The following is a 16,651-nucleotide window of genomic DNA, read 5'->3' as shown; positions in this document are numbered from 1 at the left end:
TATTTGCATTTGGGGCTTCCTTGATGGCTCAGTGGTAAAGAGTCTGCCTACTAATGCAGGAGACACAGGTTCCATCCCTGGGTCAGGAAGAAGGAAATGGCATCCCACTCTAGTATTCTTGCCTGGAGAGCTCAGTGGACAGAGGAGTCTGGCAGGCTACAGTCCATGGGGCTGCAAAGAGTGGGACAAAACTGAGCGACTAACATTACACTATTTGCATTTTATTTTCCCTTCTGACTTGTATACAGAATCAGCTTCTCATGCATATGCATACATTCAAGCAAGAACTACTGTTTTAAATAAGGCAATTAATTATTCCTATTTTGTACTGGTGAATTTCGTAACATATTTTTGTTCCCCCTCCATCTAGTTCTCTCCAATTTTGAAAAGAAAATAAAGTGTAACACTTTCATCCCTGATTTCCCTTCCCCTTCACATTCATTCCATTTGACCCGCCACCTAGTTAAATAGGAAGTGCAATGGACTTGGTTCTCTCTGTAGTGTCTGTCAACTGACTCATTTCCTACTACCTACCTTCTCCCCAGCTCCACCCTCACTTCCCTTTCTTAGACTTTCTCCGTCTTTCAACTCCTCAATTCATGAAGCTTTTCCATGTCTTGCTGTAGCTGCAGAAACCCTCCATGGGCCACATACTGTTTTAGGCCCTGGGATTATCACAAAGAACACTCTAGAGGTCTGTCCTGTGGAGCTTATATTCCAATGGAAGATATTTTAAGTTTCTTACTCAGAATTTTTGTAGTGAAAGCCCACTCTATGGCAGGCCCTGTTCTAGGCACTGCAGATGCAGCTATCAGCAAAACACAGGGCGTTTTCACTGTAATGGAGAAGACAGTGCAACAGATATAGAAGAGAATCTCTTGCTTGCTACTGGATACACTGTCAGGAGACAAAAATAAAGCAGAGCACAGCTACAGGACATGAGAGGGGGCTTAAAATGTTGGATAGGGTGGCCGGAAGATAGCTCATCAAGGCGGTGACGTTTAAGCAAAACCCTAAAGGTCTTTATAGATAAATCTGTATTTAAAGAATATTAGAAGTGTTAAAAATAAACATATTAGGACATCTTACCTGATTCTAGATGCCATAAAGAAAAGAAGATCATAGAGTAAAGAACATGTTATTATGATGTTTTTTTCATAGGTGGTAGGAGTCAGAGTGGCACAGCGATACTTAAGATAATCAGGTGATCAGAAAAGGCCTTCCTAGGTGGTGACAAGTGGCTGAAATGTGACAAGGTTGAGGAAGGAGCTGTCCAGGCAGAGGGAACAGGGAATCAGCCTTGACTTTATCCCTGGTGGACTAGAGGAGGGGCGTACTGGGGGAGGTGACATGGGGTAGATGAAGCCAGGGGCTCATGGGCTGTATTCTTTGTGCACTGGAAGCACTTGGAGGGTTTGTACATGGATGTACTCCTCTGGTTGTTTTTGTTTTCTTTTTTTAAATAAAGATGACTTTGGTTGCTGGGTACAGAAGGGATTATGGTAGCCCAAGTCAGAGCTAGGAAAATAGGAGACATTACAGGTGTCCCCAAGAGGCGCTGGCTTGGGACTGGTCCTGACCACAGAGGTAGGGCAGTGGACAAGGGCAGGACTGAATCAGACGGTAAAGAATCTGCCTGCAACGCAGGAGTCCCAGGTTCAATCCCTGGGTCGGGAAGATCCCCTGGAGAAGGGATAGGTACCCACTCCAGTGTTCTCGCCTGGGAAACCCCATGGACAGAGGAGCCTAGCAAGCTACACTCCATGGGGCCGCAAAGAGTCAGACACAACTGTGCAACTTTCAGTTTTAGAGATGAATTTGGTGTTTTTGGTTCATCAGTCTAAGGAGAGGATGGTGCCAGGTACTGACCAGGAAGACTGGAACAGGTTTGGAGAGGTACAAAATCAAAGATCCACTTCTGGTTCCTGTGAAGTTTGTGATGCCTGTTACATGTTCAAATGCACATGTCAAGTAGACCATAGGTGTTATTCAGTTTGGAAGCCTGGGTAAAATCCAGGGCTGGTGTACCGATGTGGCAGTAAACCTCCTCCTGCCTGGGGAGGATGAGACTGTCAGCCCTGCTGGAAAATGGCAGATTCTGAGCTGCAGAAATTTTCCAGATTCAGGAGAAGCTAACAACACTTGTTCAGAGGGGCCAGTGCTGTCACTGGTGGGTGACACTCTCATGAAAACTAACACATCTAGAGATAAAACAAGTACATTTGGCTCATAACTAAAGGTGGCAACCACTCGAAATCTAGATGCTTAAATTCTTCCTGTGAGTGTGTACATGCTTAATCATTTCAGTCATGTCTGACTTTTTTTTGACCCTGTGGACTGTATAGCCCAGCAGGCCTCTCTGTCCATGGGATTTCCCAGGCAAGAACACTGGAGTGGGTTGCCATTTCCTCCTCCAGGGAATCTTCCTGACCCAGGGATCAAACTTACATCTCCTGCATTGGTAGGTGGATTCTTTACCACTGAGCCACCTGGGAAATCCAAATTTCTCCCTAACTCCTCCTTAAAAACTTATTAAATTTGTATTAATTCAGTTTTAATAAATTTGTGAAAATTTAATGCTAAGAAGTTCCTTTTATCCATGATGCAGTACAGACTAGCAACTATATCATTCCTATAAATTAATTGGGTCAGCAATTCTCCAAAATTGCTGAATTGTATTGTCGTTAAGCAAGAGAGAATGTGTTTGTTACCTGAAGACGGTGCCTATTTAAATAAGTGATGTGCTTTGCCACTAGTTCTGGCAGTTGTTTGATTAAGGAAAGTCCGTTAACTCAAGAGAATAATGGGTAAAGTGCTAATTATGGCAAAAAATGTTTCATGCTTTAGATTTTTCTTTATATGTGATATTAATTGCAAGTACCAAGTGTAGTACTTTTGCACATGACACTCACTATATATATATATATCCTTATTTAACAGTAGGAATTTGAGATTTATGCCTCAGCAATATATTTTATCTATAAACTATTATACTACAATGTGTTATCAATATTAACATTAATGTGAACTTTAAGCATGGTAAATTAAATTTTTATAGAATAACTTAAAAGAAAGTTTAAATACATAGCAGTTAGTTGTTTGTTTTTTGTTTTTGTGGGTTTTTTTGAGGTGGATCATTTTTAAAGCCTTCATGAATTTTTTACAATATTACTTCTGTTTTATGTTTTGGTTTTTTGGCCATGAGGCATGTGGAGTCTTAGCTCCCTGACCAGGGATCAAACCCACACCTCCTGTGTTGGAAGATGAAGTCTTGACCACTGGACTGCGAGGGAAGTCCCATAGGAGTTTAAAAAAAAAAAAAAAATTCAACAGAAGACAGATTTTGTAAGGAGGAATACCTGATGACTTTTCATGCTTTGTTAGCAGATTAAACAATTACTTTGGAATATCCCAACCAATTTTATAAATTCAGTGACATTAAGTTACATGAAAACTGCAGGATCTATCATTTCTGGAGTAGAACTGATAATGTCTCATTTTCTGGATCACTGTGGAAATCAATTCTGACCAAGTTCCTTGAACATCTGACACAAAATTATGAGCTCGCTTCACTTTATTATCTTCCACAAACCATTAGTGCCTCTCAGGCAGAAAATGCCACATCTCCTAGGAGGCTGGATTGGGCAGTTAGTTTGAATCAACAAAATGCTTTGTGGTGTTAATGTCCTGTAGCAAATGTTCAGTTTCAGGGCAAATCCTTCATCTACAGATGTTAAACTGATCAATATCAAACAATGTTGATACTCAAAGCAAAGCCTATCAGTTTTATTTAAGAGACTTTAAAGATTTCACATTTTAATTCTGACATTAAAATTCCAGTGCTGAAAGTTCTGAAATGTTAATACTTCTTTAACATGAAGGACCTTGAAGGATGGAGGAGGGAAAGAAACAAGGTGTATAGTTGTATCATCTTTCTTTCATTTCAGATTGAGGTTAGTGAAGATATTTATTCCTCTCTAGATAGAGAACAATGTCTCGATAGGCATTTGTCCTTGAATTAACCGTGAAGAGACCCTCCAGTTCCGGGATCTGTTTGGTAGCTTGAAGAGGCTGCCAAATGAAGAAGGTGAACAAGATGTTCTCAGTAGGGCTCTCTCAGCTCTAGGACTCTGGCATTCTGTGACGTCATTTAGGAAGGATCATGTTTCAAGGCATTAACTCACTATAGCCAAACTCACAAGAAACTGAGGCCTAAACAGAAAACCAGCGTATGAGTATTCAGAAGGTTACACAGGCAGGATGACTGATATGAGTCATTGACATTGGACTTTCTTTCCTGGTAGATAGGTCTGTTCTAAAGGCCATTTGCAGATATGAACAGATCATTCTATATTTTGAAGCTTTTTTTTCTGTCAAGCCAAGGTGAATTGCCCTTTTCTAAAGGGTTAATCTGTTTTGTTTGTTTGCATCTGTCTAGACAGAGTATAGTTGTTGAATGAATGAGCATAGGAATAAGCTAGTGGAAGAACAGGAACTGTGGACTGGAATTCTGGCTATTAATGTTGATATATAGCAGGGTACACGTTCCACCAGCCAAACATACATTTATCCTGCTTTTATGATAGTCTTTCTCATGTGTAGCTTAGTAGTTAACTTTTCTTCATATTATTAAAATAACATGTTGTATTGCCTTCCTTTATTTTTTTATCCTTGATGAAGAGAAAATTTTAATTTGTCTTGAATTACTTTTAAAGCAAGTCCCAACATCAACTTTTCATAAATATTTTGGGCAACTACACATGCAGCTTGTCCTGGGACGTTTCTCCCTTCCTCTAGTGTGAAGATGATTTGGCTGAGAAGAGAAGGAGCAATGAGATCCTGCGCAGGGCCATCGAGACCTACCAGGAGGCGGCCAGCCTGCCTGACGCCCCCACAGACTTGGTGAAGCTGAGCCTGAAGCGGAGGTCAGACAGACAGCAGTTTCTAGGTGAGATGGAAGAAGAGTCAGTTCAGTAGCAAGCGGTGTGCTTTTTTCTGCAAAAGCCTGAAGGCTGTGTGTACTCTTAGAAGAGTTTAGTTACATGGAAGGACACCTGAGTTTTCTACCTAATTTCAGGCAATTTCTCTGATTGGGTCAGCCTGAAAGAGGAATCCTTCATAATTACAAAGATACAGACAGTATTTTTGCTGCCTACCTGCTCCCTACTCATTTTAAAGATGAGACAAATGGAATTCTGAGAGGTTGGATGAATTGCCTAAGGAATCATAACTAATAAATGAATAGTTAAGTGTTAGTCACTTCAGTCATGTATGACTCTTTGTGACCCAATGGACTGTAGCCCGTCAGGCTCCTCTGTCCATGGGATTTCCCAGGCCAAGAATACTGGAATGGGTTGCCGTTTCCTTCTCCAGGGGATCTTCCCAACCCAGGGATCGAACCCAGCTCTTCTATATTGCAGGCAGATTCTTTACCTTCTGAGCCACCAGGGAAGCCCAATAAACGAATAGGTCTGGAATCAAAAACTTCTTGTTATGCCAAATTCTTCTTTTCTCTCTTAACTGTAACTATCTGATCCATAATAGCTGAAATCGTCAGTGGAACAGTTTTATAGATATAAGAAATGTCAGGAGTTGTAAAAATTTCACCTGTACATTTTGACTCTTTATTAAAGAAAATTATAGAAAAACAAAATTTTAATCACTGAGTAAATTTTTAAATGCTTTGAAAAAGCACTATGGGTTTTTTACATTCGTTTGACTTTTAAAAAGAATGCATAAAATATCATGCATCTTGATGACTGAATTTTTGGTGACCTCTTAAACTTTGAATCAAGTATGTCACTTGCTATACCCTAACTCCATTATAATCAGGCCAGTAATGGGTTCTCTCTCACCTAAAATGCCATCAGGGGACTTCCCTGGTGGTCCGGTGGTTAAGAGCCTGCCTTTTCTATGCAGGGAGTGTGGGTTCGATCTCTGGTGGGGGAACTAAGATCCCACTTGCAATGGGACAACCAAGCCCTGTCACAGCCAAATAAATAAATAAAAATAATGTTTTTTAAAAATAAGTTAAAATGTCATTGATAAGCCAGGAGCAAAAAATCTAAGCCATGTGTAGCTGCCAAGGTGTGTTCTCTACTGGCTGGATGAATTACATAGATGTATTATCTTGATGTCACTAGCTGCTAAGTCACTTCAGTCGTGTCCGACTCTGTGCGACCCCACAGACTGCAGTCCACCAGGCTCCCCCATCCCTGGGATTCTCCAGGCAAGAACACTGGAGTAGGTTGCCATTTGAGGCTCCTAAACATTCAGAAGTGAACCTTGTATCAGTTTTCCAAGGGTTAGCATTAAGGGTGGTTGTGTCACTTTGGTAGATGACCAAAATCTGTGATGGGAGTAGAAGCCAAGCAATGATTGGAAACTAGAAGAAATGGCCCCTTAGACGTCTATTCATAAGGGCCAGTCCCAGAGAAGGAAAACTTACAGCAGCACAAACAGGATGGGAGAGGCAAGGCTGGAACTCCATGCAAGCAAAAACCAGTATCAGAGTTGTCTCTCCTCTGGCTCTGATGTGACTCACTTAGCCCTGTGGATTTTTAACATTAATTTTTATTTTTAAAAAGATGCATCAGATATCACGAGTCTGGGTGGGACTGAATTTTTGGCACCCTCTTAAACTTTGCACTGAGCACCTCGCTTACTTCACCCTATTCCCAGCCCCAGGGGAAGGATGACCCAACTAGATCTAACCTTCTGAAGTAACCCTTCAGAGTTTGAATATAGTCTCTCTTCCAAATGCCCTGGTGGCTCCAATAGCAAAGAATCTGCCTGCAATGCCGGAGACCCGGGTTCAATCCCTGGGTTAGAAAGTTCCCCTGAAGAAGGGAATAGCAACCTACCCTGGTATTCTTGCCTGGAGAATCCTATGGACAGAGGAGCCCATTGGGCTACAATTCATGGGGTCACAAAGAGGGGGACACGACTGAGCAACTAACACTTCCACTTTCTTTCTCCTCCAAATGAGAATGAGGTGAGTTCAGGCGCTGAGGGATTCATAGGTCCCTGGAGATGCAGAGTAAGAGGGGCAAGAAGGACATAGGATGGACTCTCACCTGGGCCTTTGTTGTGGCTCCGTAGGGCAAGTTTAGAATCAAAAGAAAACTATAATCCCAAGTTGGGCAGGTGGCAGAGAAAAAGCACAGAAAGGTGAAGTCAGATTTATCAGTGAAGGAATGGATAGTTGAGCACACCAACCCAGACTGGCAAGTAGTGAATGGAGAGAGGGTGGTGGAGTCAGTGGGTGGTGGTCTATGCCTAACAGTTAGTAGAGCATCCAGCTACATTAGCTTTTGGATGGTCCTGGCATATCTTGGCTGATTTTCAGTTTCTGGTCAACAAAGCCTTTTGGGTAATTAATTTTGTCATGTGCACTCTCATCTTGCACATCTTTCCCTTATATAGCTTGTCTTTTTTTTCTTTTTAAGATTCATTCATTTATTTTGGTTGCTCTGGGTCTTTGTGGCTGCACACGGGCTTTCTCTAGTTGCGGCAAGTGGGGGCTTCTCTTTTTTTTTTTTACTATAAGTTTATTTATTTTAATTGGCTTCTCTTGTTGCCGAGCACGGGCTCTAGGCACGTGGGCTTCCGCAGCTGCAGCACGTGGACTCAGTAGTTGTGACATATGGGCTTAGTTGCTCTAATTGCTCTATGACATGTGGGATCTTCCTGGACCAGGGAACGAACTGGTGTCCCCAGCACTGTAAGGTGGATTTGTAACCACTGGACCAGCAGGGAAACCCCTACAACTTGTCTTTCCAACTGAGGTGAAGAGTGATGACAATTGACCCCTCTAAATCTTAAACATCCATTGGACAGCCTTTAAAATGAGTTGAAGCTAGGTTTTTATGGTTCGTGTAGGTATAACACCCTATTGTCCACCAGAGGGTCCCCTAATACTGGATGATGTCTCCTTGGCTCCAGGACTAGGTCATTACTGAGAGACGAAGACAAGCAGAGTACCTCAGTGCCTCTTCGCGTCTCATCCAGGGTGCTAGACCCTGAAATCTATTAGACTTCTTATTTGCCTGTTCTGTATTCATAATTTTAAAGTTAATTATAATGTCAAAAATACCCCAGTAAAACATTTTTTAAATAAGGAATGGGTAACCAAAACTTTCATAAGAGACAATTTGACATAAAGGGTAAATGTTGATGAATTTAGAAAATAAGAATGTCTTTAACGTATTTGTAGTCAGTATTATATTCAGTATCTACTTATGGGAGTTGTGTGTGTGTGTGTGTGTGTGTGTGTATGTTCAGTCGTGTCTGACTCTTTTTGAAAACCCCTCTGTCCATGGGATTTTCCAGGCAAGAATACTGGAGTGGGTTGCCATTTCCTTCTCCAGGGGGTCTTCTCTACCCAGGGATTGAACCGACATCCCTTGTATCCCCTGCATTGGCAGGCAAATTCTTTACCATTAGCGCCACCTGGAAAACCCACTTATGGAAGTTACTGATGCCCTTAGAGCTGCAGGATAAAATCCTAAGAGGGACTTAGCCATCAGTATACAGAGTCAGAGTTAAACTGGTCTTCAGGCTCTGTTGAATAGTCTCTTATGATTTGTAGTGCCAAGACAAGGGTGGACAAAAGCTATTTTTATTTCTGTTGTTTTCTTTCCACCAAATCAGGTCACATGAGAGGATCCTTGCTTACTCTTCAGAAATTAGTTCAACTATTTCCTGATGATACTTCCTTAAAGAATGACCTTGGAGTTGGATACCTCTTGATAGGAGACAATGACAGTGCCAAGAAGGTCTATGAAGAGGTAAGTAGGCAGCAATTTGCTATTAACAATTAATCAAAGTCTTTTGAACATGGAGTTCTAATGTTATTTCTAAATTGCCTTTAATATGCCTGATCATTCACTCTCTTTATTTTAAATTAAGTCAAATTCAAGCCTTATTATAGTTAACATATCCTAAAGATTTTAAATATTAGCTAACATTTGGTTCATCAAAGCCTTCAACCTAAAATTGTGATACTTTTTAGCTAATATATATATTTCAGTCCACAACCTTTCTAAAGTATTCTTTATGACAGGAAGAGGAATTCAAAAAACTCAAGAACTTAAAAACGCATTATCTTGTACTTTTTTCAGTTAAAGTCCAAACTGGAGAGAAACTACAGAATACAAGCTTTTTGGGTATATGGCATAAATTACTCTCCTTTCAGAGGCATTGGCTGTATTATCCTTGGGGGTATTTTTTGGCTGTATAGAGTGGCACATGGAATTTTAGTTCCTGGATCAGATATTGAACCCTTGCTCCCTGCAATGGAAGCACAGATTCTTAACCACTGAACCACCAAGGAGGTCCCAGCAAAGACTGACTTTAAGGTGGTTGCAGAGACCTTGCTACATCCTTGGCTTTTGGAGACTTTACTGCACTTTCCTCCTTGTTAGTAACATGATCAACTACCTGAGCCACACTTGGTTCAGCATCTTCCTGCCCTTTGCCTCCCTTCACTCCTCATGCTCATCCATTCACTTAGCACTAATTTATTGAAACCCACAGGCACTGGCTCAGGAAATGGTGGTTAAGGAAACAACACAGAGTGTGCCATCAAGGGGTTACAGTATGATACCAAGTAACTAATCCAACCAGTCCATTCTGAAGGAGATCATCCCTGGGATTTCTTTGGAAGGAATGATGCTAAAGCTGAAACTCCAGTACTTTGGCCACCTCATGTGAAGAGTTGACTCATTGGAAAAGACTCTGATGCTGGGAGGGATTGGGGGCAGGAGGAGAAGCGGACGACAGAGGATGAGATGGCTGGATGGCATCACCGACTCGATGGATGCGAGTCTGAGTGAACTCCGGAAGTTGGTGATGGACAGGGAGGCCTGGCGTGCTGTGATTCACGGGGTCGCAAAGAGCTGGACACGACTGAGCGACTGAACTGAACTGAACTGAACTGAACTGAACTCTGTTACTTTTAACATCCTCTGCTGCTGTTAAATCACTTCAGTCACGTCTGACTCTGTGCAACCCCAAAGACAGCAACCCACCAGGCTCCCCCGTCCCTGGGATTCTCCAGGCAAAAGTATTGGAGTGGGTTGCCGTTTCCTTCTCCAATGCATGAAAGTGAAAAGTCAAAGTGAAGTCACTCAGTCATGTCTGACTCTTCGCGACCCCATGGACTGCAGCCCTCAGGCTCCTCCGTCCATGGGATTTTCCAGTCAAGAGTACTGGAGTGGGTTGCCATTTCCTTCTCCCTTTAACATCCTCAGTATCTTGCAAATCCTCGTATTTAACTCAGGCCCTGTTGTCTCTAGTGTAAAATAAGATAGATCCACCCCGCCCAACCTTGTTTTCTTATGATCTTCATCAATACAAAATGCCAATCTGACCCTCATCCTTGCTTCAGCTCTTCAGTGGTTCCCACTGCCCACAGTAGTAGTCTTCAGACATGTTTGATTGTATCCTCTTTCAGTAAAAAATGTTCAAGCAAAAACCTGTGAATTGTATGTTTATGTATAGATGTACTAACCTATGGTGGACATTCTAGAAGGCCCACATTCTAAAATAGGTTTTAAGATGAAATATTTCAGATACTTTCAAAATTTCATTTAACTGTCAATAAATAATATTTTCACTCTCACTGAAAAATTGATATTTTAATAATGTCCATGTGAAACATTATTTATAAGGATATTTTTAGTCCTGGTAGTGTGTCCTGCCAAATTTGTGCAGAACTAGAAATGTCAACCAGTTTGTTGTCTATGCCTATGTGTGTGTGTGTGTGCGCGTGCGTGCATGTGTGTATGTAAAGACAGAGAGAATCTCGGTAACATTTTTAGTATTAATCTCAATTTGACTTTTTTAGAAATCTTATAAAGCCATTTGTCATTTTCTGAGAGTTTGCTAATTACAATAGGATAATACAACTTGTGCATCTGTTATGAACTGCATGTAAACTTCAGTAAGCGCTGTTCAGTTCAGTTCAGTCACTCAGTCATGTCCGACTCTGCGACCCCATGAATCGCAGCACGCCAGGCCTCCCTGTCCATCACCACCTCCCAGAGTTCACTCAGATTCATGTCCATCGAGTCAGTGATGCCATCCAGCCATCTCATCCTCTGTCATCCCCTTGTCCTCCTGCCCCCAATCCCTCCCAGCATCAGAGTTTTTCCAATGAGTCAACTCTTCACATGAGGTGGCCAAAGTAATGGAGTTTCAGCTTTAGCATCATTCCTTCCAAAGAAATCCCAGGGATGATCTCCTTCAGAATGGACTGGTTGGATCTCCTTGCAGTCCAAGGGATTTTCAAGAGTCTTCTCCAACACCACAGTTAAAAAGCATCAATTCTTCGGCGCTCAGCCTTCTTCACAGTCCAACTCTCACATCCATACATGACCACAGGAAAAACCATAGCCTTGACTAGACGGACCTTAGTTGGCAAAGTAATGTCTGCTTTTGAATATGCTATCTAGGTTGGTCATAACTTTTCTTCCAAGGAGTAAGCGTCTTTTAATTTCATGTCTGCAGTCACCATCTGCAGTGATTTTGGAGCCCAAAAAATAAAGTCTGACACTCTTTCTGCTGTTTCCCCATCTATTTCCCATGAAATGATGGGACCAGATGCCATGATCTTAGTTTTCTGAATGTTGAGCTCGAAGCCAACTTTTTCACTCTCCACTTTCACTTTCATCAAGAGGTTTTTAGTTCCTCTTCACTTTCTGCCATAAGGGTGGTGTCATCTGCATATCTGAGGTTATTGATATTTCTCCCAGCAGTCTTGATTCCAGCTTGTGTTTCTTCCAGTCCAGGGTTTCTCATGATGTACTCTGCATAGAAGTTAAATAAGCAGGGTGACAATATATAGCCTTGACGTACTCCTTTTCCTATTTGGAACCAGTCTGTTGTTCCATGTAAGCGCAGTAGGTGATCATAAAGAATCAGTCTGGGAGGGCAGCCCTGTGGGTCCCTCTGAGTCCTGGTCACCCACCCCCACCCCTGTCATAGTAGCAGGTGTGTTAGTGGGATGTGGACTTCATGAAGATGAGAGGAGAGTCCTGGACCAGCTGCATACATAAGTGAAAGTGTTAGTCACTTTCACTTACTCACTTTTGTGTCTGACACTTTGTGTGACCCCCATGGATGGTAGTCCAATAGCTAGGTTCCTCTGTCCATGTAATTCTCCAGGCAAGATTACTAGAGTGGGTTGCTGTGCCCTCCTCCAGGGGATTTTCTCAACCCAGGATTTTCCCTGGATCATACCCAGGTCTCCTGCATTCCAAGCAGATTCTTTATCATCTGACCCACCAAAGAAGCCCATAAAACATATATGTAAAGAAATATATGGTAATCATTCAGCGTTGACTTTAAATAGAGCTAATTTAAAGCAGTCTTTCCCTGATCATTAAAAAAATATTGAAGTCATAAAATTGATAGAGATTTTACTGATTTGCATTGTTAGAGCAATGCTTTAATAGTCATTGCCTTTTTTATTCATTTCTTCATTCTTGGAGAACATTTTGCATTGAACATTTTGAGTTGAGGGGAAATGGGGCCATTTAAGCCTAATGTATTGCAATGAGAAAAAACCACTGTTGCATTTTAAGCTATAGCATCCTAATCCAGTCCAAGCACAGCAAAGTTAATTAAAACATTCGTAGAATTCACAGTCCATCGGAATAGGTTTTATTTATTTATTTATTTATTTTCGAGTTTAGGTTCTGAGCGTGACACCTAATGACGGTTTTGCTAAAGTACATTATGGCTTTATCCTGAAGGCACAGAACAAGATTGCTGAGAGCATCCCCTATCTAAAGGTAACTCCCTCCCTTCCTCTCTTTCCCTCTTCTGATACCTTTGAATCATTTGGACACCCTTCATTATGTATTGTAGATTGACTGGCATGCACTACTGATCCTTTTCAACACCAAAATATATACCTTCAGACGATGACATTCACAGGCAGTGTGAACCTTCAGCTTAATCGAGGGTGTCAGAGGTAGAAGCGTTATGAGCAGAAATTATTTGGGAAAGATTTTGAAGAAATTCCTAAGACTACAGTAGTTATTAGTTGATAAAATATTTTAAAATATGGACAGTGCATTAACACATTATCAATCAGAGACATATGAATACGTCTTTTGTTACCCAAACATTATTGACTGGAGATGTTTCAATTTTCACTTACACAGCAAATTGCCAGCCACAGGCATTAGTTTCAGCAAAAATTCCCCAGTCAATAATGAATTAACTGTTCCTTTTGCAATTTAATTTTACATTGAAACTACTTTGAACAGGTTTCATGGAAACCTACACAAAATGAGGTAACAAATGCAGACTGAGTAAATCCAATCCCCAAAAGCCTGATAGCTTGAAAGATTCAGAATAAAATGTGTTGTCATTTTTTGTTCACATAAAAACAGAATCCTCGTCAGTTCACCAGGATCACATGTGGTCTGGCCCAGGGCTGACCAACAGAACTTTCTGCCATAACGGAAATGGTCTTTATTTGTATTTTGTCATGTGGTAGCCACTAACCACTTGTGACTGTTGAGCATCTAAACTGTGGCTAATATCAGTGAGGAAGTAAATTTTTTATTTGTAATTTAAATAGTAACACAAGCTGAAAAAGTGAAACTGAAGGTGTTAGTGGCTCAGTTGTGTCCAACTCTTTGCCACCCCATGGACTGTAGCCTGCCAGGCTCTTCTGTCCTGGAGACCAGGCAAGAATACTGGAGTGAGTAGCCATTCGCTTCTCCTGGAGATCTTCCTGACACCAGGATTAAACCTGGGTCTCCCACATTGCAGGCAGATTCTTCACCATCTGAACCACCGGGGTAGCTTGTAACGCTAGCTAGTGCTACCATATCAGCCAGGTAGCTGATTATATACCTATGAACTAAAAGTAGCACTTTTATGATCCACTTTTGTGATCTGTTTCCTTAATATGACTTTGGTCAGAGATTCCCAAATAGTGACCCACTGATTACAAGTAGTTTGCATGTTCTATTCGGCCAATATAATTCTCTTAAAAACAATTTTAATTGCTTGCCTTAGTTGAAAATCTGAAGGATTTTATATAATCAAGCAAATTTCTGATTTCTCTGGAAAGGTAACATGTGACCCACATCTCAGCACAGGAGCTGAGCAGTGGTGCCCCCTTGAGGTGGGCATACACCCCACCCCCCAGCCTGTCTTGACTGTCATGGGACTTCAGCAAGCTGCCATGCCATGATCCTGTGGGCACATAGTCTTCTCTGATATAAAATATTCCTCTTAAATTTCCTTTGACATCATAAGGACCTAACAGTACTCTCCTGGCGTGGAGATGAGGAAGTAGAGGGCAGGGTTGGCTAGTTAACGAACGAGGATGTTTACCTGAGCATCCGTCAGTGAAGAACCCAGATCACAACTCTCCCCTCCTGAGTGATGCCTCTGTTCTGTGCTGCTATTTTCCACCCTTATGTGCATAAATTTCACCCAAGTAAAAGATAATGGGCTTCTTATGAAGAAGCCTCAAAGATGCAGACTTTTAGACGTTGAAATATGTTTTATCTTTGAGCTTCTTTTACTTTTCTAAATTCATTCTCTTGCTTTAATATTTCTCTCTTTTTTGTTTTTACATAAATTTAAATTTCAGTTCTTTTGTAGACAGCGGGGATAGAAATCAGCTGAGTGTTTTAGGATGGGAGTTGTGTAATAAAATTATATTTTTAAAGATTCCAACTGGCTTTAATCCTATCATGTGTTCTGTAAATGATTTCATTGAAAAGTGAGGACACGTTTGTCTTGAGCAGAAAAAAATATTACTTGCAGTTGGGTCCCTATCATTTCAAACATTTATGAGCAACTAAACATTTTGGTTCAGGGGGGAAAAAAGTTTCTGGATGACATGTGGTCAGATCTGAATAACAAAATAAATGTGATAGAAACTCAGTCAGAGAAATTCTTTGGGATATTGAAACAATTGTTCCCACAGAGACACTTCACAAAGCATCGTGTTAACTTAATGGGCTATTCCACTGTTAATTGATGATGAATGCATTGCTTCATTGAACTTCATTGCCTCCTTTTGCTTTTGCACTGCAAATATTGACCAGTAACCTAATTGCCAAATTGATGCCTTCAAACTGTGTTGCTGGAGAAGACTCCTGAAAGTGTCTTGGACAGCAAGGAGGTCAAACCAGTCAATTGTAAGGGAGATCAACCTTGAATATTCACTGGAAGGACTGATGCTGAAGCTGAAGTTCTAATACTTTGACCACTTGATGCAAACAGACGACTCATTGGAAAAAGTCCCTGCTGCTGGGAAAGAATGAGAGCAGAAGAAGAGGGTGTCAGAGGATGAGATGGCTGGATGGCATCACCAATGCAAGGGACATCAACTTGGGCAAACTCTGAGAGATGATGAGGGACAGGGAGGCCTGAGGTGTTGCAGTCCATGGGGTTGCAAAGAGTCAGACACGACCAGGAGACTGAACAATATTGAAATGACTTTCTGGTTCTTAGAAAAGATTTAGTAAGTCAATGGATTAATAAGTCTAGTGTCTAATCCTTTCACAAATACTAACACTGTCCTTTCTACAGGAAGGAATAGAATCTGGGGATCCTGGTACTGATGATGGGAGATTTTATTTTCACCTGGGGGATGCCATGCAGAGAGTCGGAAACAAAGAGGTAATAGTGCATTCATGAGCTTTTTGTTCTCTTTAACAGAAGATAAAGAGGGGGAGGGCAATGATTTCTGTGAGACAATTACAACTGGAAAAATGTTTTGAGCATAAACTTTTGAACGTGGTTTAAACTTTTTGCAATGGCCTAACAATTCCTACTATGAAGAAATTTGGGGGTTTGATGTTTATAATTTCTTTCAATAAGGTATCTGAATAATCTCTAAATTAGTGTGCATGTGTGTCTGTTTGTATGCATGTATATGTGTGCCTGTTTGTACATCTGTGTGTGTATCTATAGAGACAGATATTGCCTTGAAAAAATATTTTTAAATTTATGAAATAAAGAGATGTCCTTGAAATTGTTTAAATATCTTTAAAGATATTTTTATAGTTTGCGTGTGCTGTGCTTAGCTGCTCAATCGTGTCCTACTCTGTGACCCCATGGACTGCCAGGCTGCTTTGTCCATGGGAATCTCCAGGCAAGAATACTGTAGTGAGTTGCCATTTCCTTCTCCAGGGGATCTTTCTAACCTGGGGATTGAACCCAGGTCTCCCACATTGCAGGCGAAATTTTTACCATCTGAGCCACCAGGGGAAAATACTGGAGTGAGTAGCCTATCCCTTCTCCAGGGTATCTTCCCGACCCAGGAATCAAACTGGGGTCTCCTGTATTGCAGAATGATTCTTTACCAGCTAAGCTACCAGGGAAGCCTAGATTTACGTTATTTTGGAATTTTAAAAGTAGTTATTTTTAGAATGAAGTTTTATCCAACTGATTCTTAAGCAGACTGAACCTGGTGGTTAATTGTATAATTACTTTCTGAAATATTTAATACTGAGTTTAAGGTGAACATCTATAGCTATATAATGACCAGTACTGACACAGAAAATATAGCACCTAAAACAAATCACACGTTTTCTTTTATCATTATTCCTTTTTTCTGAATTCAGTATTGGCTTCTTAATGATGACATCATACAATGAAAATCCCCAACCTC

General features: G+C 41.0%; 1 protein-coding gene across 4 annotated transcripts in view; it reads left to right on the top strand.

Moving 5' to 3' along the window:
* The window catches only part of ASPH (aspartate beta-hydroxylase), a 188,544-nt gene that overhangs the window by 136,311 nt on the left and 35,582 nt on the right, over window positions 1-16,651 (top strand). For all 4 annotated transcript variants that reach the window (XM_068983284.1, XM_068983285.1, XM_068983286.1 and 1 more), the window contains 4 exons: window positions 4,798-4,948; window positions 8,653-8,789; window positions 12,699-12,797; window positions 15,568-15,657. In XM_068983284.1, the coding sequence (XP_068839385.1) occupies window positions 4,798-4,948; window positions 8,653-8,789; window positions 12,699-12,797; window positions 15,568-15,657 (477 nt within the window). The remainder of the gene's footprint in view (window positions 1-4,797; window positions 4,949-8,652; window positions 8,790-12,698; window positions 12,798-15,567; window positions 15,658-16,651) is intronic.

Source organism: Capricornis sumatraensis, chromosome 11, assembly GCF_032405125.1.
Source record: "Capricornis sumatraensis isolate serow.1 chromosome 11, serow.2, whole genome shotgun sequence".
Classification (NCBI taxonomy): domain Eukaryota; kingdom Metazoa; phylum Chordata; class Mammalia; order Artiodactyla; family Bovidae; genus Capricornis; species Capricornis sumatraensis.
The sequence above is the reverse complement of the archived record's forward strand: the minus strand, read 5'-3'. Positions and strand labels throughout refer to the sequence as shown.